The following is a 26,343-nucleotide window of genomic DNA, read 5'->3' as shown; positions in this document are numbered from 1 at the left end:
TTCTCAATGTCAGTAATCTTATTAGGATCTTCTGTATTATTGCAGATTATTCACACCAGAGCACTACTTTTAATGTTAGAAAACAAGAATCATTTTTACCACACTTCAAAATTTAATTTAAAAATTGGGTTTTATCTAATATTTTAACTGCATAATAACAAGTGTTTATATAAATTTAAATTTAAGATAATTCCAATAGACAACAATGTTCCAACCCAGAGAGAAGCTGATGGTCTCAGCCAGTGACAGCTGACCCCATTTTGCTTCATTCTGATCGGATATGTAGACCATTAAATATCTATGTAGAAAATATCTATGCAGTCACCCCATATCGTCAACTTTGTGGTTACTCAGAAGATTTTTCAAGGTTGAAAGAAGTGTTTATATCACCCAATACGCAACATTTCTAACAGTGAAAAGCCCCATCCTCCAGTAAATGTCATTTCCCAAGACCTCCCATGAGGTCCTTAGTTACCAAGTTATTATGTCATTCAGCTACTTTCTTATCATTTCAAACCTGGGTTCGGCAAAAAAAATATTTTTGGAGAAAGCAAGACTCCCCTTTACAAAGAAATTTTACAAAGAGTAGCTTCAAACATGAAAATTTCTCCGTGGAATCACAATCTACAAAAATAAATCTGCATTTCATTCTCTCTCTTTTGACTATTCCTACCGAGGAAGCATTTTTGTATACAAGTTCCAAATATATAGTTTAGTTTCTGGCATATTGTGCAGTATCCTTTTTTCTTGTTATATGCTGTATTACAATTTCAGAGAGGACAGAGTGAAGAAAAAGTCACCCCATGTACTTCCTGAAAGTCATGTACTGTGGCTGCCAAACCCCACTGGTTCTGCTAGGCATATCTCTTCTAGATTTAACTCGTTCCCTGCTCTCTTGTTTCAAACTATGTTGCAATCTAAGTTAATGTGACAGTTGAATCCATTTTGTGTGAGGCATTCTAGATTGAGGATTGGCTGGGAAGGAGAAGGAAGGAGACACCATTGGGTATGTGCGTGTTAGAGAATAGAGAGACAGAGACAGAATGAGAACAGCCCTATATTATATTGACTTTGGTCCCTCATGAACACAGTGCTTTACTGTCTGTGCAAAGCCAGCCTGCACAGAACCTAAAATGACTCCATGAATGGAAAGATTTTAGAGGTGGGAAAACATTTAACCCCTGGCACAGAAGGGTTTCCCCATATCCCTGATCCAGCACTATGGCCAGTGCCTTAGTTTACACTTATGCTGTATCAATTGTTACATATTTTGAACACCAACTTGGTGGAAAGGGTTCAACTCCCTTCCAGAAGTAGCCCTGTGGGCACTGTGGCCTGATTCCTCATTCTATGTCTAATCTACAGATGCTGAAGTGATGAGGTTTCCAGAGTCCTAATCCCTCTGCGAGTTTTCATCTACGTGCTATGCTTCTCCATTCAGCTCTTGAAGAAAGGCCAGGAGATGCAAAGCTTCAGAATCTGCTTCATTTTTAGAAAGTCGTGTTTGGGCAATTTTTTGAAGTTTCACTTTCATCTTCTCTCTCTCCTTTGATTCCAGGTTAATTTTCACTCCCTCTATAAAATGATGGATGGCCTTGTCTGCACATTTCATTTGATACAGCTGAAAATTACCATACCGCAGATGGAGCACTTGTTTAGCTACAGGAGTGAGCTCTTTGCTGAATTCTTTTTGGAAGTAATACTCTGCTTTTTCATAGTAGCCTGCTTCCTTGTATTCACCTGCTATAGCATAGAGACTAGCAATAGAGGAACAGATACCACTGAAATTCCCATTGTTCTCATCAGCTTTCTTTAAATACTCCACAGCCAGTTCTATTTGTTCCAGAAACTTCTTTCTTTCCCCACACATTTTATTCTCTCCTACCTTCAGTGTTTGGAGGACTTGTGTCCTGTAGCAGCTTCCAATATGGTAATGCAAGTAGGTGTTGTGTGGCATGTGTTCTAAAGCCTTTCTAAGCAGTTTTATGGTTTTGTTACAGGAACGTTTATTTCGATAAAACTTTGCTGCACTGAGCAATACATCTGTTGCATCTGGAGCTTTCTTTAAGGCTTCTTCAACTAGACTCTCTCCTTTATCCTCTTCCTTCATCTTCTGAAGTTTCAGAGCCAAGAGAACTTTAATATACTGGTCATCAGGATTCAGCCTGATGGCTTTCCTCAGAGGGTCAGTGGGGTCCTGAGAGGGTGGCCAATTGGCCAGACGCGAGCTTGCGATGGCCCAGCCAGAGGTGAATTCTGGGTTTTTGGGGTTCTTTTCTAGAGCCTTCTCAAAACACACCTTTGCCCTTTCAATTTGCTTTGTTGTACACTTTAGCCGTGCCCACCCTTCCTCACAGTCAAGCTCGGGGCTTTCAATTCTATAGGGCCTAGAAAACTTTGCACAGACCTGTTTTACCTTGTCCATATAAGCCTGAGCTTCTGAGAGCTGGCCCAGGTGATAATGGACCCAGGCATAGTTTCCCCAGGTGACCAGACATCGTATTTCTTGGCCAGGATGTTCTCGCTGGATTATCTCTTCGGCCTGCTGTAAGCATTCCAGGGCTGCCTCATTTTGGCCTCTGCAGTGCTTTATGTAGGCCAGTATGTTACATATCGTGGCTTTAAATTCACCACTCTGAAACTCATACTTGTGCAGCACTCTGTCCTCGAACTCATCCAAGGACTTTTCCCCTATCAAGTTCCAGGTGAAATGACATTTTAATTGCCATAGGCTGCTCTCCAAGGAATTTTCAGTGGCCTCACTATAGGAAAAAAAGAGAAAAGTGGCTACTTTGAGACACAGAACAGATTCATTTGTCAAGAAACAAGATCACAGCAAATAAAATTCTTTTCTGGGAAAGCAAGAATGTGGGGATTATGGGCAGCAGAAGAATTAGAGAGAAGGAGGTGGGTCATTGTGAGCCTGAGGGTCAGTTTCCATAATAAGATGGTTTTTGTGGTAGCTCTGGCTCTGTGTTGGAAGGTCTTTGCAGGGCTTGCATAATTTGTGGGAAATTTAATTAATACATTTTAAATTACTTTTTTTGATTTCCCTAATTATTTTGGCTCTTGCTATATCCTTAATAGATTTTATTGTCTACCAAACTTTTTGAGCTTTTATCAAATTGGATTTGCTTTATCTTTTTTAACATTATACACTCATTTTCTGCCATTGAATTTTTCTATTTCAACCATTTGTCTTGTTTACAACCATTCTTAAATTTCACTCACTGCATTTGCTTTTGCAGTATTCTCTTAACTTTACCAAGTATTAGCAAAGTCTTGAATTTTCATTTTGAAATAAAATATAATCATTTTTCTTTTTTCTCCCTTGTTTCTACTTCTTAGACTGGCAATTTCTATGCTTAACACGTGCTGTTGAGCTGAATATTTATTAATAATTTTGCATTTCTATCTAATTTTACTGGTATTTTATTTTTCTCTGCTAGGATTTTCTTTTATAGCAGAAGATGAGATGTATGGCTGGAGGGGAGGCTAATAGGCAACTATCTTATGGGAAGAGCTCTGTTTCCTTTAGAGTGCCCACATAACTCTTCTCAAAGATTTTCCATTCTCTTGAAGATTCCCTTCACTCTTGGGGCTCTAAATAAATAAATAAGCAGCAACAACAAAAACTAGCCAAAAAACAAATGAACAAAAAATGTGTTCTGTGTGTATTGGAGTCCCTTAAAGGTTGCCATTTTCTCACTTAAAAGTTTTTCATGGTATCTATATAGCCCTTTTATCAGGAGCAAAATATCTAAATATTATGAATTCTAATGTATGCAACCAATAGATGTCTGTCTAGATAGCCATGCAAAGCAGTCAGGATCACTTTTGAAATTTATGTCTAGATGGAAGACTATTCCCACTTTCTATTTGTACCATCTCTTTTACTTTTTAATATCATACCTCCTCCAGCCACACACATTTTGATGGGGCCATCATTGGGCCAAGTTGGAAATGAACTAAGAGGGAGTGAGGAAGCCTTCTCATGTGTTAGGAAGTATGCTGTACACACTGGGGGGCCCAATGGTGATCTTATTCTATAGAAACCACCATATTCTATAAGGCATGCAGCAGAGAGTGTGACCCAGGCACACAGGGAGAATTCACAGGTCCAAGTCCCCACTGTTGCATCCTTGGCTTGGTATCTGATATCCTAATGACAGCATCCTTCCCTTCAGAAGTTCATATCCATTCTGAGCTATTTTCCTTCTCAATGAGGTTACAGAGAGATTCCTGAAGCAGATGAACTCTTTGGTGCTTTCTAATTTTATAAAATGAACAGACAGTGATGGAAAGGAGCTTATCTTCAGAGCTGAGCATGGTAATACAGTGACTACAATTCCAGCTACTTGGGAGGTTGAAGCAGGAGGATGGCAAGTTTGAGGCCATTGGGCAACTTAGTGAAGCTGTCAGAAAATAAAAGGGCCCAGAGGTGAGCTTAGTATTGGGTCCCAGGTTTCAATCTCCAATAAGTAAATGAACAAAACAAAACACAGTCAATTGTATATTTGTAGGCTAGAGACATTTAATACATGTTTTCAAGTAAAATTCCTTTGGGCAGCCATTCAAAAGTCATCTGTTTTCCCTGCTTGCTCTTGGCTTTTTATTTCCACTGGTAAGTCAGCGAAACTGGTCTCTGACCCTTGCTTCCTGGGCTCAGACTTGTGAGATGCATGTTCCTCCTCATTTTAGCTGTTCTAATGGTTTATGCTGCAAAGATGTATTCACCTGCTTCTTGTCTCAATGAAAGCCACAGTAACACTGTCCACTGAGCTCAGAGGGGCCACCACAGTGTCTCAGAGCAGCCTCAGCATCACTGAGGAGGCTAACAAATGTGCCCAGTCTCAGACCAATCTCGTAACCATATTTTAGCGTGTGTGTGTGTGTGTGTGTATGTGGGGGTCGGGCCCAGGAGTCAGCCTGTTGTGAAGTTCTCCAGATGTTTCTAAGCATAAGTTTGAGAACTTTTGTGTAAGAACACAGAGGGAATACTCTAAGCAATTAAGGAAAGTAACAAGAGGGACTGATTGACTTGTATTTAAAAAAAAAAAAAGAGATTCTAAAATAAGACAATGCCCCCCCCACAAAAACAAGGTTTTTTAAAGATTCTGGATGACTGTAAAACCAGAAATCTACAAACATCTCAAGTCTCTTTTCTTCTATCAGGTGGATATATACCCTAGTAGAAAAATATGAGTTCAAGTTGATCAGGAGCCTTAAAGAAGAAGAGCCATTTGCAGGTATTGCTGGATTCCAGAACTGTCAGATCTGAGCCTTAAGCAAGCAGGTCCAGTCACCCTACCCTCAAACTAGAGAAAACAGAAAGTTATCTTCCCAAGGAGCAAACACTTCCTTTCCAGGGCAATCTTAGTTTCTAGTGAACAGGTGGATTTTAAGGTAAGCACTATTTTCTCCATGCACTCTTTCTCCAATAGATACTTCAGATAAAAGGACTCTAGCAAATAAGTTAGATTTTGTTTTTTTCAGTATTGGGAATTGAACCCAGAGCCTTTAAACTGAACTACATTCCTAGCCTTTTTTTATTTTTCAGTTTGAGACAGGGTCTCACTAAATTGCCAAATTGCCCAGGCTGAGGTTAAATTTGCTATCTTCCTGCCTCAGCCTACCAGAGTGCTGAGATTGCAGGCATGCCTACCACATCCAAGCTCCAATCAGTTTGAAGGTGAAAATATTTCTGTTCAATTACTAGTCCTAATGCAAATCTGAGATGAACAAGTTCCATATTAAAGTAAACTTTAAAGTAAAATTCACTTTAGCAGGAAGTAGGGCTGCTATTCTGCCTACGTCTTTAACAATACCTACTGAAAAGAAATCTTTTACTAAATATTACTTTTATCAAAAGCCTGATCTTAATACTTCGAATAAAAAGCAAAAGAGGGGGCCGGAGGTTTAGCTCAGCAAGGTTCCAAGTTCAATCCCTGGCACCAAAACAAAACAAAAAACAAAAGAGGAATGGTTCACAAGAGCAATTTCCCAGGCTCATCTTTACACTTATACCCCAGCCCACCTCCATACAGGTGCATGCACACACACATGCACACACAAACACACACACACACACACACACACACACACACCAGATTAAACCTCTGACTGCCAGCTTCTGAATCAGACCTCAGCTCTCTGCTTTCTTTCCTAAATGAGCAGTTCCAAAGACGTCTGCAGGAAGCTGGACTGTGTGACTCACAGGAGGAAACAAATGGCATTAATAAGACTCACAGATACAGAGTTAGAGGGGTAGTGAGGTTATAAGCGAACACTAACACAGAACTGGCCTTGCTGGGAGCGTGGCTGTTTAGGATTTGCATTAGATGGCAAGACTCATTCTACATTTTCAACATGATTGTAGAAGGGAGAAGCTTTACCTCATGATGGCAGTGCAGTTTCAGGCTGTGTCCAAAGGCTGCAGTTCAGGCTACTGTGCTCTTCAGAAATTTTCCTCCTCTGTCTCCAGTAAATGCTGAAGACACGTATATAAGAGCAGCACCTGGTTTCGGTTTCTGTTTCCTTGCAGTTGATTTAATCAAACACAAACTGAAACAGGAATGTGAAATTACAAGACTCATTGCAGAGAAAGGACTCTTGCATAAGAGCCAAGCTTGTGCAGTGAATCAGAATGTATTGATGTCCTTTACTTGCAACCTCAGTTCTCCGTTTTCCTAAGTAAGCTGCACTAAGGAAGCTGGCTGTGTTACTCAGAGGAGGAAACAAATGGAAATTTATAAAACACATTTCCAAAGCAGCCTTCCTCATTATTATCATGTTAATCCATCCTAATTCTTATCACTTTATGACACACAGGCCACTATACAAATGGATTAACATCCACAGGGAAAGGATTTTGGTTTGCTTCATTCATGTCAAAGCTGCAGCTCTTGGGCTGGAGATTTAGATCAGTGGCTCTGTTGCCTGCCTCAAAAGCTCAAGGTCCCAAGTTCAATCCCCAGTACCAAAATAAACCAAACAAACAAAAAAGCTGCAGCTCTTACCCTAGTATGTATATGTTATGCGGTATGGTAAGCATTCAAAGATCAGTCATGCAATGAAGGCACACATGGTTCAAATCATGCATGCTGATGTCAGTCTATCTGCATTTGAAGCCAGGTTCTTTCTGTAGACATCAAACTCCAGATACTTCTGACTTTGAGTGCGTATTTGCACCAGCAGACATACAGGGGCTTTCAGGCCTTGAGCCTTGGGCTGGGGTGATATTACTGGGCCTGATTATTCTAAGGTTTCCAGCTTTTAAAACTGAGCAGGTACTGATTTTCTCTGGCTCTTCAGACTATAGATGGCTGTTGGGGAACTATTCAGTCTCTGATTATGTAAACAAATCTAATAAATCTTCTCATAACTGAAAGGGTTCCAGAGACACTCAACAACTAGGCCACACACACACACTGAGAGGTCCACCTGGAGATTTTACTCAGGAAGCAGGAGCAGAGAGGGAGAAGGGGCAGAAGAAAGAACAAAGAAGGGAAGGTCCTTTTATTACTTTTGGGCTAAGCTATTGAATATTAATGAGGGGTGAGCTACTTCTAACCTATCACAGGCCAGGTTGCTTTTATGGGTCCGGCCCTGCAAAAACAGGTTTCAACTTCTCTGGACCACTGTGGCCTTCGGGGGAGGGAAACCAGAGATAAGGGCATGAGGCCATTTTAGGAGCCAAGAACCACCAGGAAAATGCAGCCTGTGATGGCGACATCACAGCATGCTTTAACATGATCAGTTCCTAGCAATAACTACATTTATTCTATTCCTTCTATATATATCTCTGGAGAACCTTGCCTAATAAAATACTTTGAACCACAAAGGGATTGTAATGCACATAGGTCGAAGGGGGGGAAATGGTAATAGCACCAGATGTTTCTAACATCTGGAAATTACACAGCCCAGGTGAAACATTCTCCAGTAAAATCCAGGTTGTTGGGGTAGGTTGGTCAGTCTTGGAGAAAGGTATTTGTCATGAATTTTTCTGCCTAGGCAGAGAAGAAAGAGAAGCTGAGCTTCCTAAATTCCTCTACCCTTTGCTTAGGATACAGTTGTACCTACCCAAGTTGGAAACTAAGTCTCACTCAAGAATGAGAAGTCCTACTTCTGCTTACAAGTTCCAGGATGTATTTATAAAAATAGATTTTATAATGCTGAAATAGGAAACTAGAAATACTGTGGGTTTTGTTTGGGTTTTTGAAATTCCACTCAAAAAAACTATTAGATAGAAATGTTTAACGTGTGGCTAAATGTACTGGATAGGGAGAGAGAGAGAGAGAGACAGATTTTACCAATGATCAGTGCATTCTAGAGTACATAGAGATAACTATTTAGAAAACTGTATGACCAATGCCTGTGTACAGTACTACCACAGCAGTAATGAGAATATGTGGTATGACTTCAGAACAGAAAGTAGAGAAGAGAGAAACATTGTGAAAATTCTGATTACTCTGCTTACTACATGTATTTATGTGTCTTTTTTCTAAAATATAGGCCAAAGGCTGATCCTGTGGCAGCCTGATTTAAAGGAAAGGATTTCTTACTCTTCCCAGAATGAGGAAAGCCATTTTGCACAGTTACACTGGCTACAGGGTGGTATAATGCAATTCTTTGTGATCAGCAGCATCAGCTGCAACACTGACTGGGAACTTGCAAGAAAGGCACATTCTCAGGCCCTGACTGATGAACTAAAGCAGAAATGCAGGTTAATAAGCCTTACAGAGAACTCTAATACTTGCTACAGGAGTGATACAATGAATGCAAGTGAAAAATACTTTTACTTATGAAATGATAATTTTCCTTGGGATTTTCTCAAAATTGATCCACTTTTTTTTTCTTTTTTTTCTTTTTGGTATCAGGGATTGATCTCTGGTCCTTGTACTTGCAAGGCAGGTGGTGGAATCATTGAGCTAAATCCCCCACCCAATAAATCATAAATTAACCTTATTTAAAAACCAGAGCAGAGCCAGACATGGCAACACATCCTCCAACTCCTTGGAAGGCCAAGGCATGAGGATTTTAATTGAACACCATCCTGGGCAACAGCAAATTGCCCTTTACCAGGTCACTGACAGACATCAGGTAGCACCCTATCTGAGATGACTAAGAATGTTTTTCTTGCCTTGATTCCTGAAATTGTATTTAATGCCTTTGAAAATCTCAAAGCGCATTTCTAAAGTGATCGATTTTTTTTAAAACATGCTTTAATCTAGAGAATAATTGTTTCTTGCTTAATGGGGCATTTTACTTAATGGGGCAAATTCACACAGACTTTCCCTAAAGAAACTTAAATCCTACCAGGAAGTAGCCAGAACCTCAGGCTAGAGCAATGTTACAGGAGGTTTTGGTGGAGGGCTAGAGACAAATCTACTTCTTTCCATTATTGCAGCCATATTTCATCAATTAAGCATGCAAAATAGGCAGAAATGTTGTTACAAGCTCTTGTTTTTATGTTTTTCATTTAAAGAAAGTCAGGAGGACAGGGTTATTTAATTACAATTTTTAAAGGTAAGGTACTCCTTTACCAGAGCTCAGCAACTGCAGTTAGTTACTAAATCAGAATTTTAGTCTCTGAGATCCTGAACACCTTTTTTTTTTGAGGGGGACAATTTTTTGAGACAGGATCTTACTATGCAGTTGAGACTGACCTGGAACTCACTGTGTAGCCCAGGCTGGTCTTGAACTCACAGTGATCCTCCTGCCTCAGCCTCCTGAGTGTTGGGATAACAGGCAGGCACCACCACACCTGGCTAAGACAGATTTCTAAGCAAGGGGGATCAGGGAATCCAGTCTCAAGATGACAAGAGCACAGGGAGTCTGAAAAGCCCTGTTTTTATTAGTAGAACAAGACAATGTAGCAAACATACAATTCAAGAAACAAATAACTATAGGTGGCTAACAAGGAACATAACAACCGCATGCCTGGATATGTGATTCTCTTTGATTAACCCTCAGCTGATGTCTTTCTCTCCAGGGTATTTTGGGCATCAGCAACCCTGAGTACAAAAAGGAAGGGGTAAGCCTCCTACACCCTGTCCTGTCACTAGGAGAGGTCAACAAGCCCTTGGTATCTGCATCTGATCATATAGCCCGGTCTTCCACAGTATGAACAAAAAAATTATTGTAACATTTAAATATAATTTACATATAAAATGTAAATATTTATAACAATGAGTAACATGTACATTATAAATTACACATGTTTATAATATGTAAAGGCAATATAATTGTTATATAATATTCTATTATATAATATATATGTGCATATATATTTCACGTACTTCCATTATAACTGTTTTAACCTTAGTCTTTATATTTTTTCACAATTCAGTTACATATATACATATATATATATATATGTATATATGTATACACACACACACACACACACACACATATATATTTCTTCTAGTACCAGGGATCAAACTCAGAACCTTGTGCTTGCAAGGCAGGTGCAATGCCACTGAGCTAAATCCCTGGTTCATTCGGTTATATTTTATGAGATTTCTTGCTTTTCCAAAGTAGAAAAGAATGATTCAGAGCTTGTCCTTGTAGTTATGTTTTGTTTTATTTTGCTTTCTGTTTCACGGATCAAACTTGGGACCTTGTGCTTGCGAGGCAGGTGGCAGAACCCCTAAGCTAAATCCCCAGCCTAGTTATGCATTTTTAAACTAATATTTCAAATTAATTGTTACATCTTCCAGCTCTGAAGATAGGGTAGCTTCCTAGCTGCATGGCCTTTCTGCTTCTGGTCCTGACCTATACTTATTATAAGGATAAACTAAGATAAACTAAGAAAATCCCAAGTACCTGGCAAATTTCAAGCTATTTATAAATGTGGACTTCCTTATACTTCCCGACACAGTGAGGCAGAAAGACAGGTTTTGAGGTCAGACCTTCTGGGCTCAGTGGCTCTGTTCCCAGCTATTCTTGCTTTGGATTTTAGCTTTGGTCACAGTTTAGCTGTGGACAGTAATAGACTTATGATTTACTCTTGTTTTTCTTTCAATATAGATATGAAGTCATTAAAACTGAGAAATGAAATCAACCTTGTTATTGTGCCCTGAGAAAAAGAAACAGCAAATTTGTAAAAACTGTGCTTCTTTCTCCAGCTGTGACGCTTTGGCTGGTTTCAATGAAGCTTTTGGCCCCGAGCCTCATTCATATCAGGGACATGCTCTGCTGAGAAAAAGAAAACCTAGAGGCAGGATTAGTTTGGGGTTCTTAAAATAGCAGAATGTCTTCTCTTATCTCTCAGGCTTATGTAACAGAACACTTGTAAAACAAAAACAAGGTTGGGGGCATACTCCCATCAGTACATCGGAGGAGGATTTGGTTTTGGTTTGCTGTTTGTTTTGAAAAAATAACCACAAAGAAAAGATACCAGGAAAATCTTGTTCCTGGGGAGCCCTGCTTTGTAGAGATGGTGGCTTCCTGTGCTGCTCCTGGCCACCAGAGGGTGCTCTTCTGTCCTGTGCTCCCCTCTCTTCCATAGGAAAGTTTGCCCCAGTCTCGCAACTGGGAAGGGGTCCAGTTTCACCTGTGTTCCCTGAACTTTGTAGCCTTGGTCTTGATGCTCCCCAGGATCCAGCAGGCAGCCAGTGCATTGAAAATGCCAGTCATTGGCTTCATCTCTTGTGTGGCTTTTTCTGTACTTTCAATGGCATCTCTTTCAGCTCTTCTGCTCAATTGCACTCCCACACTTGTGGCCTCACTTCTTAAATCTCCTCCATGTAGTAGTAAATCCTTTCAGAAATTACTATGCATCCGCAGAAGTCTAGGCCTTGTAACTGTTGCCTATTTCTTAGGCTTAACACTATTGTGATCTCTACATCATTGTCAAGTGTAGGAATGAACTAGTTTTTGTAGCTGTTGTACTAAATCTTCACAAACTTGGTAGGTCAAAACAAGAGAAATTTATTTTTTCATGGTCCTGGAGGCTTATGGTCAGAAATCAAGGTGTTGACAAGACCACACTGTCTTTGAAGATCCCAAAGGAAATTCCATTCTTGGCCCTTCTGGCTTCTAGTGACTCTTGGTGCTCCTTGGCTTGTGGCTGCAATCTCATCTTTGCTTTCACATGGTCTGTTCCTTTTCTATATAAAGATGTTGTCATTGAACCAAGGGACATCCTAAATCCAAGGTGATTTCATCTTGAGGCCCTTAATTTAATGAAAAATAAAAATAGAAGCAATATTGAGAGTGTACATGGCAGGCTCTACACATTTTTAGTCCATTTCTCACAGCAATCCTACTAAGTTTGTGTTAGTAGTCCCTATTTAGAGATGGGGAAATTGAAACTCAAGGCAGTTGCACAAAGTTTTCGAGTTAGAAACTAATAGATTCACCCATGTTTATAACGCATAACTCAGCATTTCACTATGATTACCAAATTTATTCATTCATCCATTTATTCTATTCTACATTTACTGAATGCCTGCTGTGTGTAGCAACCATGTAAGGTTCTCAAGATACAGCCAGGGGGTGGGACATAAAAATCCCTGCTTGCATGATGTAGTAGTATTCTAAAGTGAGAGACAGTAAACAAATGATTACAATGTGGTATTCTAGATGTTGTGGTGGTTTATTAATTGTCAACTTGAGTAGGGAATGCCCAGCTGAATTGAGCCAGCATGGTTCTGAGTGTAGAAGGCTCACTTTCAGGAGGCTGTGGCCTGAATGGTATAAAAGGAGAATGGCGGGGAAGGATTTCAGCTGATTTTTCTTGGAAGGGCTTCAGTGTGGCTGATTTTCCTCCAAGTGGGAGCTTTGGCTGTTCTCTTTAGTTTCTAGAGCCATTCCTTTCACTTTCAAACACAGACCCCTTGGTCTTTCATTACAGATCCTTTGGCGTCCTGGTGTAGACTTGTACAGGATATTGTTGTGGGCTTAAGGCCTTCAGCTGGATCCTTCCTATCTGTAGCACATAGACAGATCTTTTTCCCTCTTCAATATTTGACTCTGAGAGTGGCCACTGTAGACCAATCTTGTATATTTCCTGCATTAAATCTGATTCAGAGCATGTGAAGTCTTTTGAGAAGTCTTACCTCAGCCCTGCAAGCTGTTGTCAGCACTGACTAATACAACTATGATGCTGGTTTGAAAAAAATATAGAGAAATACATGTACCTTGTTGGACATTTATTCAAATTTACCAATTGTAACAAGACATCTTGGAGAAAACTGGGATATAATACTGATATAATACTGTTAATTCACGTAGATGTGGTGATGGCACAGTGATTGTGTTTCTAAGAAATGCACATTTTATTTAAAGATTCAGACAAATATTTATGGATAAACCAAAGTTGCAAAGTATTAATGGCACCAAAATTAATGTGGCATAATGCAAAAGCAAAATGAATCCATCTTATTACCTTCTCAGTAGTTACTTCCACTGAAAGGATACCATCACAGATGAAGGAAGCATTATAACATTTGAAATGGCTGCAAAATACCTGATTTATTTCTACAGGGTAGTCCAAGCACTTCTGGCACAGTAATTCTGGTAGCCTGTCAGTGATGAGGAAGGACCATCAGGATCACTTGGGATTTGTAGCATGTAGGCAGTAGTGATGCTTCTTGGGCTTACACATTCTTCATACAGATTAAGAACATCTTGATGCAAAAAGCTGACCAAGTCATTCATTGTACTTAATTCTACTGAAACAGAGAACTTTTGTAAATATTCTAAAAACCCACAAATATTAGGAAAATGTAAAATGACTTCTTCTGTCTCTAACACAATCTGCTTTGTTTTGTTCAAAATTCACAGACACCAGAGGAATTGACCATGAAGTGGGAAATCTGGCCTCATACCTAATCTTGAACACCCACTTCCTCTGCACTGGAATAGATAGCTAGAGAAATGTTAAGGTTAACTCCACAACTGCAAACAATTGTTACATCTAGGTTAAAGTGAACTGTCTTGTTACTGTAATTTGTACATGGGTAATGTGAACTGAGGAAATTAAATGTAGTGACCTGAATGAGGTCAGAGCTTTAAAATCTATAAGAGAGGAAGCTGCAACCCAACAGCAGGTCGATCAATGGTGCTGCCTTTTTGAATGTGATTGACCCTTTGATGGTGAATAAAATTTATATTATTTTATTTCCATTCAGCTCATCTCTATGTGTGTGTCACTTGCCAATTCCTTCTGCAACATTTGGTGTGTTGGCTGGGAAGGAAAGGGTTAACTGACATGGCCCATGTTGGGCTTCCATGAGTACCACGGGAGGGGGAGGCTGTCTGCCTCTTCGGAAGGGAAGAGGTGCACCCGTGGGATTTTCTGGGTTCCCTTTCTAGGACTCAGAGGCCAGCTCACTGGTGGCGATTTACTCGAACTTGAACAGAGACAGCTGAAGGAAGATGAGTGAGTGAAATTGTCCATCTGAATGGTGAGATTCCCTAGGCAACCCCTACTTTATTTTGTTTTTGTTTGGGTTCTTAATTGAACATTTGGGCAGATTACAGATTGGAGGCCTGATTACCCTCCCTCTCTGACATTTGTGAGGATTTATATCCTTAATTTGGGCAAAATATAGAGTTCAGGCCTAATCACCCCACACTCTTTGCCATTTGTGAGGGTTTTGATTGCTGTCAATTTGTTATTGTGCCTTGTATTGTGCTTTGTAAGGGGCCCCAGGGAGGGAATATGTTAACTTCTTGTGTGGTTGTGTGTGTGAAAGAGATTCAGTTAGGAGAATGAGTAGAATGAGCTATGAAAGCTATTGGTAGCCTCATCTGTGCACCAAGATAAAGGGAGGAGGTGCTTGTGCTTGAAGATCCCTCCCTGAATTGTGGAACTTGAGTGTGGCCTAGATCTGTGATTCCATGGCTAACATCTAATATGAGCAAAAAAAGTTATCTCCCTCTGTTTTTAACTGAGACTATGACAACTTGGAGCCTTGTGTGCTCTGTTTTAGGGCCTGAACAACCCAGCCCAGGAGCCACTCAAGCTTCTGCTCTGTGGTAATCAGCTGCTGGTGAAACCTGTTTAGTTTTGGTCTTAGAACAACTGCTTGCCAAACCTGCTATTTTACACATGGTGGACTTGCTTCTCTCAGAAAATGTGACATCATTACAGGCAAATCCCAGTGCTTCCCCTTTGGAAGAGGTCCAGCTACCTCCCCCTCCACTTGAGTTGCTAAGATCACAGGTGTGGAGGAGGTGGGGGCAAAAACATGAGGAGAACTGTGTGGCCTTACTGTACCAGAGGGTGCAGATGGGAAACCATGGTCAGACTAGAGAGAATGGAACAGGGCTTGCACTCAGATTAGAAAGAACTAAAATGACAAAATACATCTTTGGTGGATTGAAAATAGCTAGGAGAGCTCTGCAAAGTATACAGCAAAATAGAGAGGAAAAAACACTTCAGGCTTTTAGAGCCCCAAGGCCAGCCCTATGTTATCAGCCTGATGCTGCCTGCAAAGGTCTGGAATCCGAAACAAAGCCAGAGAAACTGTTTTACCAGACATCAAAGGATTTTACAAGAGAAATCAAGATACAAATTTTAACTAATTGATAAATGTATCCTTGTTTCAACTTGAATTAAGTTTAATTGGTGTGCTTAAAACACTTCTTGTGCACTGCAAATTCTTGAATTGTGATTATAGGGTTCACTTGCTCTTTTCTGTATTTTGTTGATGAACAATTCAAGGTTAATACTGTTCTATTGGCAACCAGTCAAATTCAAGATGTAACAATCTGAGAAAAGAAAAAAAGGGGACACTTTAAACTTTTAACAGCTGAAGACGTTTGTTATAGAAAGTTTATAATAAGTGAGGTATGGAGGAAAAATACAAAGAAGGCTATAAGTAGAAGAGATATACTTTTGATATGACAAGGATTTTGTATGTTTGTCTTGTTAGAAGGATAAAGAGAGATATATAAGACCAGAAGGCCTAACTATGTTGAGAAGGTGTGCAGAAGTGATTTATCAAGGAAATATGTATGTTTGCTTGTTGGTTTCAAGTTTGTTATAAAAGGTTTGCACTTACAGGTATAAAGAGACTTACTTCAATGAATAGTACTTAAATATGTTGTTGTAAAATGTTTACATTAGTTATCATCAAAGGGTTGAATTCTAAATATGTTATTGTGATATGTTTATAATGGTTATTTTCAAAATATAATATTGTCTGTAAAAAAACAAAGAGCTATTAAAAGAGATGACCCCCTTGTTTATGAGCTCTGGAAGCTGCAGTAATGCTAATTAAGGAAGCTGACAAACTAACTTGACTGTTCAGGTTCCCCATACCTTTCTAGAACTGCTGAATAATATAGGACATCAATAGCTTTTGAATAATAGAGTCACACAAAATCAGGCCCTCATTTGTGAGAATCCCCACCTACATTTTGTTCCAGTTAAAACCTTGAATCCTGCTACCTTTTGCCCTGAGAATCTGGCCCTCCTGACCACGACTGCCTCAGCATTGCCAACGAGTTGTTCTTGAATCATCGGAAAACCCCACTACCTGATTCTGATTTCATCCTGTTCACAGATGGGAGCAGCTTCATGGAAATGTGGTACACTATGCTGGCTATGCAGTGATGACCCAAGATGAAGTGGTCCAAGTGGGACCCCTCCCCACCAGATGGGTGGCTCAGAGAGTGGAGCTATGGGCATTTATGCGGGCTCTCCAATGGGCAAAAGGGAAAGAGTAAATGTTTATACAGACTCCTGTTATGCCTTTTCTACCCTACATAATCATGGCATAATATATAAAAGGCATGGTCTCAGAGCAGAGGGCAAACAGATTAAAAATAAACAGGAAATAATGCAGTTATTGTAAACAATGTGGGAACCCGATAAAATGGCAGTAATGCACTACTCTGGACACCAAAAAGGAAAAGATAAAATAGTAAAAGGCAATGTTAAGGTAGGTATAAAAGCCAAAATGGCAGCTAAACAGAAACTTCAGATGGAGATACAAAGGCCCCTAGCTGCTATAAAATACTCAGATAAACACTGCTCCCTGTGCTAAACCCTGCCCAGTTGATAAAGGTGGGGGACTGAGTTTATGTTAAAAATTGGAAAAGACCCCTTTCACCCTATATGAAAGGGACCATATGAGGTCCTTGTAGTTACTCCCACAGCTGTCAACATGACTGAAGTCTAACTGTGGATTCACCATTCTAGAGTGAAGTGAGCTTATCCAGAGAACTCCACAGACTGTGACTCCAGGAGACAGCACCCTCAAAGTTCTGCTCTCACCACACCAGAAGCTGGTGAGTCTATGCATGGCTGAAGAATGAGAACTGCAATCAAGGTATTATGGACTTTTTTTATTGTGTAAAATGGTTATGAGTTATTTTGTTTTTGAATTAAAATTTTATAAGCCTAAAGATAATAAGTTTGATAAAAATATGTGACCTTTAAAACTATTAAATGGGAACCAGAGGGATACCCCTTCACATTTCTTTTTGATGCCTGTCCAAAAGAACATTATGGAAACCCTGGTACCATACTTGACTGTGGGGATATACACAAGTAAAGAGATATTATTATACTTAAACAGTTCTTCTGTGACCCAAAGTATTGGCAATTGTGATAACTGTAAACAGGGACATTGTAATCCTTTAAAAATGTATTTAACCTGGCCTTGAAAGGCAAGCTGGCTACAGGGAATAGGTTTTCATGTTTATATATTAGATATCAGTCAACTTCTAGGCATGGGCCTCAGAGGTTAAAAAGTTGAATTCTGCAGATTAAAAATGTCTGAAAGAGCCCCTCCTCATAAATAGAAAAAAAAAAAAAACTCCTGTGCTGTAGGAAATACGAACTACCTTAAAAGGGCATCCAAAGAATTATACAGGAATGGATATGATGGGTTTAGTTGGTGGAACTCATTCACCACTGCTATAGGCAGACCAAGAATTAGCCTCTGATTGCTGGATTTGTGCACCAGTCACTTACTAGGCAACTGGCATCATGAGTGACCTGCCCTTAGAGCCAATAAAGCTTACTATGTACACTTACTCAGCTATTCACTAGATATAATTGGTATAAATTCAATGAGGTGTGAGGAGTTATCCCAAAAACAAAGGGAGGAATGATACAGAGGACTTTTGCAAATATTCTAAAAACCCACAAATATTAGGAAAATGTAAAATTTCTTCTGTCTCTAACACAGTCTGCTTTGTTTAGTTCAAAATTAACAGACTCCAGAGGAATTGACCATGAAGTGGGAAATCTAGCTTCATGCCTAACCTTGAACACCTCCTTCCTGTGCACTGGAATAGATAGCTAGAGAAATGTTAAGGTTAACTCCACAACTGCAAACAATTGTTACATCTGGGTTAAAGTGAACTGTCTTGTTACTGTAATTTGTACATGGGTAATGTGAACTGAGGAAATGAAATGTAGTGACCTGAACGAGGTCAGAGCTTTAAAATCTATAAGAGAGGAAGCTGCAACCCAATAGCAGGTCGATCACTGGCGCTGCCTTTTTTAATGCAATCGACCCTTTGATGGCAAATAAAATTTTTACTATTTTATTTCCATTCAGCTTTTCTCTATGTGTGTGTCACTTGCCAATTCCTTTCACAGTACTACCGCAATACATTGTTAAGATTGAATATCATTAAATAGTTGATCCTATCACTCTGTGTTTCATATGAGTTAAGTCTCACCACTCAATCATACATGTAGTCTTGTCAGTTTCATCTGTATTCTCTCTAGATTGGGTTCCTTCTTTGTATACTATTTCTATAGGATCTCTTTCCTGCCTTCTTTGAAAATAATGGAGCATTTCTTAAAGTGAAGTTATCACACTGTAATGAGAATGAAACATTAACATTTACTGAGTATTTGCTATGTGTCAAACATTATCCTAACTCTTTACATGGGTATTTAATTCATCTCCTTAATAATCCTATGAGGTACATTGGCCTTCACTGACTATAGGTTCCATATCACAGTTTCAACCAGTTGTGGAATGAAAACACTTGGGAAAAAATGAGGTCAGCCCTGAACATATACAAAAACTTTTCCTTGTCATTATTTTTTAAACAATATGGTATAACTACTATTTTATTTATGCATTTACATTGTTCTAGGTATTTTAAGTAATTTAGAGATGTTGTACATTGGATATATATATATATATATATATATATATATATATATGAGGATATATATAGGTTGCTGAAACATTATGCTGTTCTATATGAAAGACTTGAGCACCTGCAGAGTTTTTATCCATTGGGGCTCCAGAAACAAGTCTCTTGAAGAATCAGAAGGACAACTGTACTAGTAATAGCTCAATTTATGATGGGAGAATTAAGGAATAATGGTAGAACACTCTGATAGCTGCCTGTATTGCCAGATGAAGCACATTGAGGGCCTCTGAGCATGACTTGGAAATTAGATATCATGGCCATGTACTCATGTCTATGTGAGAAGACACTGAAGTCTTGAACTCATCATTTTAGAGCTAGGTTTTTAGTAGGAAACCATAGATGTTGCTGATGGGATCAAAGGCAATTATATGCTGGAAATTAATACTTTCTAGAAAGTCTTCTGGTGCTTAGATGTGCAACTGCCAGACACCATTCACCTGTTGTGATGGAACTAACTAGAAAGTCCAGAATAGGACAAGGAAAAAGGAGCCTTAACAAGTCAAAATCTGAACCATTTGGCTTTCTGAACTTCATCCATTCTCCTTCTGACAGCTCTTTCCTCTCCCTTCTCCTCTTCCTTCTCCGCTTCTTCCTCCTCATGTTCTATCCCCCTCTCTCATTTAACTTGGTAATTTTAACTCTACGTCAATAAACCTTTTATCAGTGTTTACAATGAAAACAAAGGAAAGCAAGATATTTAAATTTCCTTCTGTCTTAGTTATTTTTCTCTTATTGCTGAGACAAAATATGTCACACCCAAGGTTAAAGGGGGAAAGGTTTATTTAGTGCACAGTTTGTAGAGCTTTTAGTCTATAATCAGCTGACTCTGAGGCAGTATGGTATGGCAGCTAAGTATCACAGATGAGAAAAAGTTCATGGTGGGCAAAAGGTAACAAAGCAAGCAAGGGATGATCACAGATTTTTCTATCACATATTTTTCCTGCTACTTAGGACAGGTAGCACTCACACCATTAATCTTAATGCCCTTGATCTTAGCATTGTATAATGAATTAAATTTAGCATCACACACCAGATCTAGCCACATCTGAAAAAGCCCCACCTAAGACCACATGAGGCTTTGGGATGACATCTAACATTCTACCCCTGGACCTCAAAGACTCATACATATTCCTTTATGGAAAAGGCATTTAGTCTCTAAGTGTTGCTAAAATCAAAAGGTTTCAGTGTTGCTGAAAAGCTTAAGTCTCAATATTACACTGCCTTGAAATTCCTTCTGCCAGGTTAAATAGTCTGTTGCCTCTAATTTCACTCTCAAAGTCTCTGGACATGAGCAAAATGTAGACAAACTTTCTTCAAGGCCTAACACACATAGTCTGGAGTCCAACAGCAGTGCAGTCCTTCTTCCCAGCAGAAACTTCCTGAACCTGGTCTATGCTGGCAGAATTTCTATCAGCATTCTGTTTTTCTGAGCTTCCAGAATCTATCAAATATAGCCTTAGGCATTCATATAATAGAGTAGTCTTGTGTTTGGCTAATTGTACTTAGCATATTTTCAAGCTTCCTTCATGTTGTAGTTTGTATTACACTGTTTTTAGAGAAAAATATTCCATTGTATAGACATATCACAGTTCATTCATCTATTTTTCAGTTGATATATGTTAGATTTTTTTTTCATTTTTGGTTATTATGAGTAACGCTCCTGTGAACATATATTTACAAATTTTTTTGTGGATTTGTATTTTTATTTATATGGGGTATAAATCAAGAGTAGAAATTCTGGTCATATAACAACTCATATTTAGCTTTTTAAGAGAGTAAAAGATTATTTTTTCAAAATAGCCACAAAATTTTATTACTACCAGTAGTTTGTGAGGATTCAAATTTCCCCAGATCCTCACCAACACTTACTATTATCTGAATTTTTTTTATTACAGTCATTATAGTGGCTATTATGTAGTATCTTTTTGTAGTCATGAAGTTACAAAATATCCAACACCTAAAGTTAAAGGGAAGAGATGTTTATTTAGCTTACAGTTCATAGAGGTTTTTGTCCATAATCATCTGGCTCAGAGGCAGGGTGGCATGTGGCAGAGGGGCAACAGTTCATGGTGGCAGAAGATAGTAAAAGCAACAAGAGAACTTTAACAGAATCTTATTGTTTCTTTTATCTTATCCAGACTACCAGGAGGACAATGTCAAACCAATCAGTGTACTGGTTTACTAATCACATGTCCTTAATCCCAGTACCACACACCCTAGATTTAGCCACCTGTGAAAAGGCCACATAAGAATGCATGAGGCTTTGGAGGGACGTCTAGACCTAAACCATATTCTACCCCTGTCCCACCAAAGACTTATGTACATTTCTTTACACAAAAGGCATTCTGTCCATCTCTAAGAGTTTCCATTGTCCTAACAGTTTCAGCATTGCTAAAAAGTCCATCTAAAGTCTCCCCTGAGATTTAAGGCAAATTCTTTTTTTTTTTTTTATTTTTTTCCCTCACTGAGTTTATTGGTACATTTTAGGTATACAGTACAGTTACATTCATTATTGGGATCTTGTACCTTTACATGACAGGTCTTGGTTCTCATTTTTTCCCCTTGTCTCTGCCCTCCCTTCACCCCCTCCTCCCCTCCCCATTTACAAACACTTCATTTCCATTTTTTCATTTTCTCATATTTTTTTCATTTCCCTTATTAGCTTTCCCTACCTTTGCCACTTTCCCTACACCTTTAGCCCCTTTCTTCCTATTTCACACTGTCCATTATATCATTAGGATCTTATGTACTATTATAGTTTTTCACACCAGAGAAACTATCCAGTATTTACACATGTGTGACTTATTTATTTCACTTAGGAGTATATCCTCAATATGTATCCATTTTCCTATGAATGAATCTAATTTCTCATTTTTTATGGCTGAGTAATATTCCATTTTATAGAAAAACCACATCTTCTTTATCCAGTTTCCAACGGATGGGCAAATGGGCTGCGTCCAAGTTTTAGTTATTACAAACTGTGCCGCTATAAACATAGATGAGCATATTTCTCTGTGATATGATTCTTTTAATTCTTTTGGAAAGATACGCAACAGAGGCATCACTGGGTCAAATGGAACCTCTAATCGCAGCTCTTTGAGGTATCTCCATATTGATTTTCATAGTGGTTGCATCAGTCTGCACTCCCACCAACAATGGAAAATTCTTAATTGCAAATCCCTGTACAAATAGAAAGTTAAACAGTTCCAACATTCAATAGCACAAGATGGACATTTCCATTTCAAAGGTTATAAATAGGGGCATAGCAAGGAATGGGAAAAAAGCAAGGCCAAAATTCAGCAGTTCCACTTCTGGAATCCCCAGCAATCTGTGGCATATTGTAAACTCCGAAGCGCTTGGGTGCCTCTGTCCCTATGGTACTTCTGGTGGCTGTAGCTCCTATGGCTTTTCTCTTGGGCCAGCTCTGCTCCCTCCTTACAGTTTTCCTCAGACAATCCACCCTCCTGGCTTGTCCAAGCTTCTGGGGTGTCCTCTGCACCTTTGGCTTCACACTCACAGCTTCACACACTGTTGTCTCATGGACACATTGTCTGTCCTTCCAGGCCTTTTTCTGAAATCTGGGTGGAAGTCTTCCTGACTCCACAACTCTTACATTCTGCATGTACTAAAACCATCACCTGTGGATGATACCAAGGTCTGCTGCCAGTAACAAGGAGGCTTCCTCCTGTCTTGGCTACAGCGGTCCAGTGCCTATGAACCAAGTCCAGAGAAACAGTTTCCTTAGGCTTCCCCTGTTCTGGAACTTGGTGTTCTGGGGATCTCTTCTCAAAGCAAAGTTCTTCATTTTTACAATTTTGAGGCTGCAAAGGGTGGGGTTCTGCTTCCTGTGATGCCCTCAGGGCATCTTTTCTATTCTCCTATTCCTACTCAGCAATCAAGATCTCCTCTGCTCTACCTCTGAAGTCTACATTTTTAGTGGGCCTTCCCTTCTGGCCAAACTCAAAATATTTTAAATCATTTTGCCAGGCTCTTTGCCTTTCATTCTAAACATAGATCTGGCTAAAAGCCTCCAACAGCAGCCATGACACAGCCTTAACATTAGACTGCCTTGAAATTTCTTCTGCAAGATTATTTAATCTGCTATCCTTAATCTCAGACTCAAGTAAAGTTTCTGGGCATGAGAAAAATGCAGACAAACTTTCTACCAAGCCATAACTCACATGATCTGGAGTCCAACAGCCAGTGAAGTCCTTCTTCCTAGGACTCAGAAACCTCCCAAGCCTGGTCTTTACTGGCTTTCTGGTATTCTGAGCTCTGACCAGAATCTCTCATACAGCACAGCCTAAGAAGTTTCAGCTCTACATTTTTAGCCAGCATCTCTGAACCTTTCCAAACTCTTTCCTTTCCCACAAGTCAGTTCCAAAGGCTCTTTAGCCACATGGCCAAGTAATGTCACAGCAATAACCCCACTCTCTGTAACAAATTCTGTGTTTGTTATTTTTCTTTCATTGCTGATACTGTTAAAGGGAGGACAGGCTGACGTGGCTTACAGTTCATAGAGGTTTCAGTCCATAGTGAGCGGGCTCCAAGGCAGAGGGACAACCGTTAATGGTGGCAGAAGACAGAAAAAGCAACATGGGAAACTTAACAGTGTCTTTCTGCCCCTTTTATCCAGACTACTGGGGCTAGGGCAGTGCCAAACTAATCAGTGTACTGAGTTACTAATCACCTGCCTGTATTCCCAGCATCACATACTCTAGATTCAGCCACCTCTGAAAAAGCCATCTATGGCTGCATGAGGCTTTGGGGGGACATCTAGACCCAAATCACAGCGGTCTAGTTTAGTACTCTTGTATTTCAATAGCCTTAACCTAGGCCTAATTTTGTGCTGATACTGAAGCAATACTCTTATGAATCTACTATCTAGTAAACCTTATATATTATCAAGTTTTCCCATTCTGGCCCTAAGGAAAATGCACTTTTCAGGTGATTCTTTCCCTGATGAAGTGTAACTTCTTAATTTATAGGATCCGACTAATATTCAGTTCAAGAATTGTGGAGAATTTTTGAGAGTTCTCTAGAGATTTACCTTTCTGTGCTCTAATATTTTACTGCTTAAGCCTTCCTGAATTCTGATCTGTCTCCTACATTCAGAGAAACCACTGGATTTTGCTTAGATTTCTCCTCCCTGAACTGCAGGCTGGAAATTCTGTTCAGGTAATTTTTTGGGGTATTGAAGGCTCATTTCACTTGCTTGCTTTCCTTAGGATGGCTATATTGGCTAGGATGCCATCTAATGTTTGAAACTATTATTTCATACATTTTCCCCCTAGTTATTTAAAGCAGGAGAGTAAGTCTGGGTAATATCTGAATAGTTTCTTTTCTTCTCTTTTCTTTTGCTTCTGAGGATCAAACTCAGGCTTTTGTGCTTGAGAGGCAGGCAGGTGGCAATCACTGAGCCAAATCCCCAGCCCAAAGCTGAACTGTTAATAGCATTATTATTTGTCTTAAACCCACCAGTCTGGTTTGTGATACAAAATGCCCGTCCTAGGTTTGGGGTTGTAGCTCAGTGGTAACGGCTACCTAGCATGAGACCCAGAGTTCAATATTCAGCACCACAAAGACAAAAAAATCCCATCTTCCCATATATCACCAGTCAGCCTTGTACTCTATAAACTTTCTCTGTATATAAAGTATGGGTCATAATGGCCCAAAGCAGAAAGATTGGGAGGATTCTCTCTCATCTGGATAAAGAAATTTTTGGTTGTATTTTCATTTGTTCATTCATATAAAATAACCTATATTTAGTTTGCCTGGGCTGCATTTGAGCTACATTTTCTGTTACTTTGGAAAATATATTTAACCTTTATAAGCCTCAGTTCCTTTATCTGTAAACTGGCAACATGGGACTTTCACTGAGCACTTATGATGCACCCTGCATAAAGTCTTAGCACAATGTCTGACATGCAGAAATATTGCTAAATTTAATGTTTATTTCTCAATGTTTATGTCACTCAAATTACCTTCAGCATGTATCTGGGCTGATCATTGCCTTTCTTAAAATTTTTTTTTCAACTTTGTGTCTGGTATAGCACTTTTAGTTCTCCAAATGCATCTCAGCTGTTGAATACTAAGTACATTCTTCACTGTTGGGACTGACTTTGTAGATCTTATCTAGACTCAAGGCTTTAAATCCTGTCTCTAAGCTTATTATTTCCAGATTGTGCCTCTATCCTGGAACCAGAAATATAATGCTGGGGATGGAAATCCTGGTACCTACTTACCACCTCCATGTAGATGCTTTACTAATCTCCCCTTTTGGTCCCAGATCCATATTGTGTCCTTCTCCCATTCCATTTTAGTGCCAGGGTGGACAGGTTCTAACCCTTACACTCCTGAAGCTTCCAGCGTACTTTTGGTCTACAGGAGGAACTGGTAGTGACTGAAAGGTGGGGAAGGAAAAGCCATGTTAACTGTAACTCCCCTTTCCTGGCCATAGGTGTCTCTGTCAGAGGCAGCAACTCAGCTGCTGGTCTCTGATGACAATTACCTTCTGCCATGAATGCTCAGGCGTTCCACTGGTGCTAACAATTTGTGGGATGCCTGCACAAACCCTGTTGTTTTCTTCCCAGCAACTCCATTACCTGTGCAACGATTTTCTCTTCTTGGAATGTTTCAGGTGGTTTCTTCCTCTGCTGTGGCCTTAACGGGTAGAGTTCTTTAAAAGGTATCTCAAAATCAACACATCTAGAACAGCCCTCAAATTCTTCCTGGTGCTTTTTTCTCCATTTTGACTGCTGGTACCTCTACTTTATTAAGCATGCCAATGCCACCCTCCACACCGCTTTACCTTTCATACCTCTATCTAATCGATGAGCAAATCCTGTCAGGCTCAACTTTATGAGCACACCTAAGGCTGACTACTTTTCTCCACTTTCATTGCTGTCATTACCCTTGTCCAAGCTATAATTAATTTTTGTGAGTACTGCAGTAAGCTCCCTGTTTCCATAGTTTACCTCAGCAACCACAGGTTGCATAATCTGCAAACCATATTGTTGCATTCTGTTAAAAATCTCTCACTGGCTTCTCACCTCAGGCAGAGCTCAGATGGGCGAGGCCTGGTCAGAGCTCCGCTGGCTGGGTCCAGCGCGCATGCTCCTCGGGGCGCAGCTCCCTAACAGGCTCGGAGACGCTCGGGGCGGAGCTTTGGGGCACTTCCCGGGGGCGGGGTCCTCTGGT

The 26,343-nt window shown here is 39.7% G+C and overlaps 1 protein-coding gene across 1 annotated transcript; it reads right to left on the bottom strand.

Annotated features, from left to right (window-relative positions):
• On the bottom strand, positions 1-26,264 carry Ifit2 (interferon induced protein with tetratricopeptide repeats 2). The gene is made up of 5 exons (XM_010605015.3): positions 25,749-26,264; positions 13,478-13,679; positions 10,831-12,182; positions 6,396-6,564; positions 1-2,762 (listed from the first exon to the last, which is right to left on the bottom strand). The coding sequence occupies exons 4-5, from the start codon at positions 6,398-6,400 to the stop codon at positions 1,424-1,426; spliced, it is 1,344 nt and encodes a 447-aa protein (XP_010603317.1). The 5' UTR covers positions 6,401-6,564; positions 10,831-12,182; positions 13,478-13,679; positions 25,749-26,264; the 3' UTR covers positions 1-1,423.
• Between the last annotated feature and the right edge of the window lie 79 nt (positions 26,265-26,343).

This window comes from Fukomys damarensis, unplaced genomic scaffold (genome assembly GCF_012274545.1).
Source record: "Fukomys damarensis isolate Sample0158 unplaced genomic scaffold, DMR_v1.0_HiC HiC_scaffold_20, whole genome shotgun sequence".
Lineage (NCBI taxonomy): Eukaryota > Metazoa > Chordata > Mammalia > Rodentia > Bathyergidae > Fukomys > Fukomys damarensis.
Note: the sequence above shows the minus strand (reverse complement) of the source record. Positions and strands in the feature narration are given on the sequence as shown.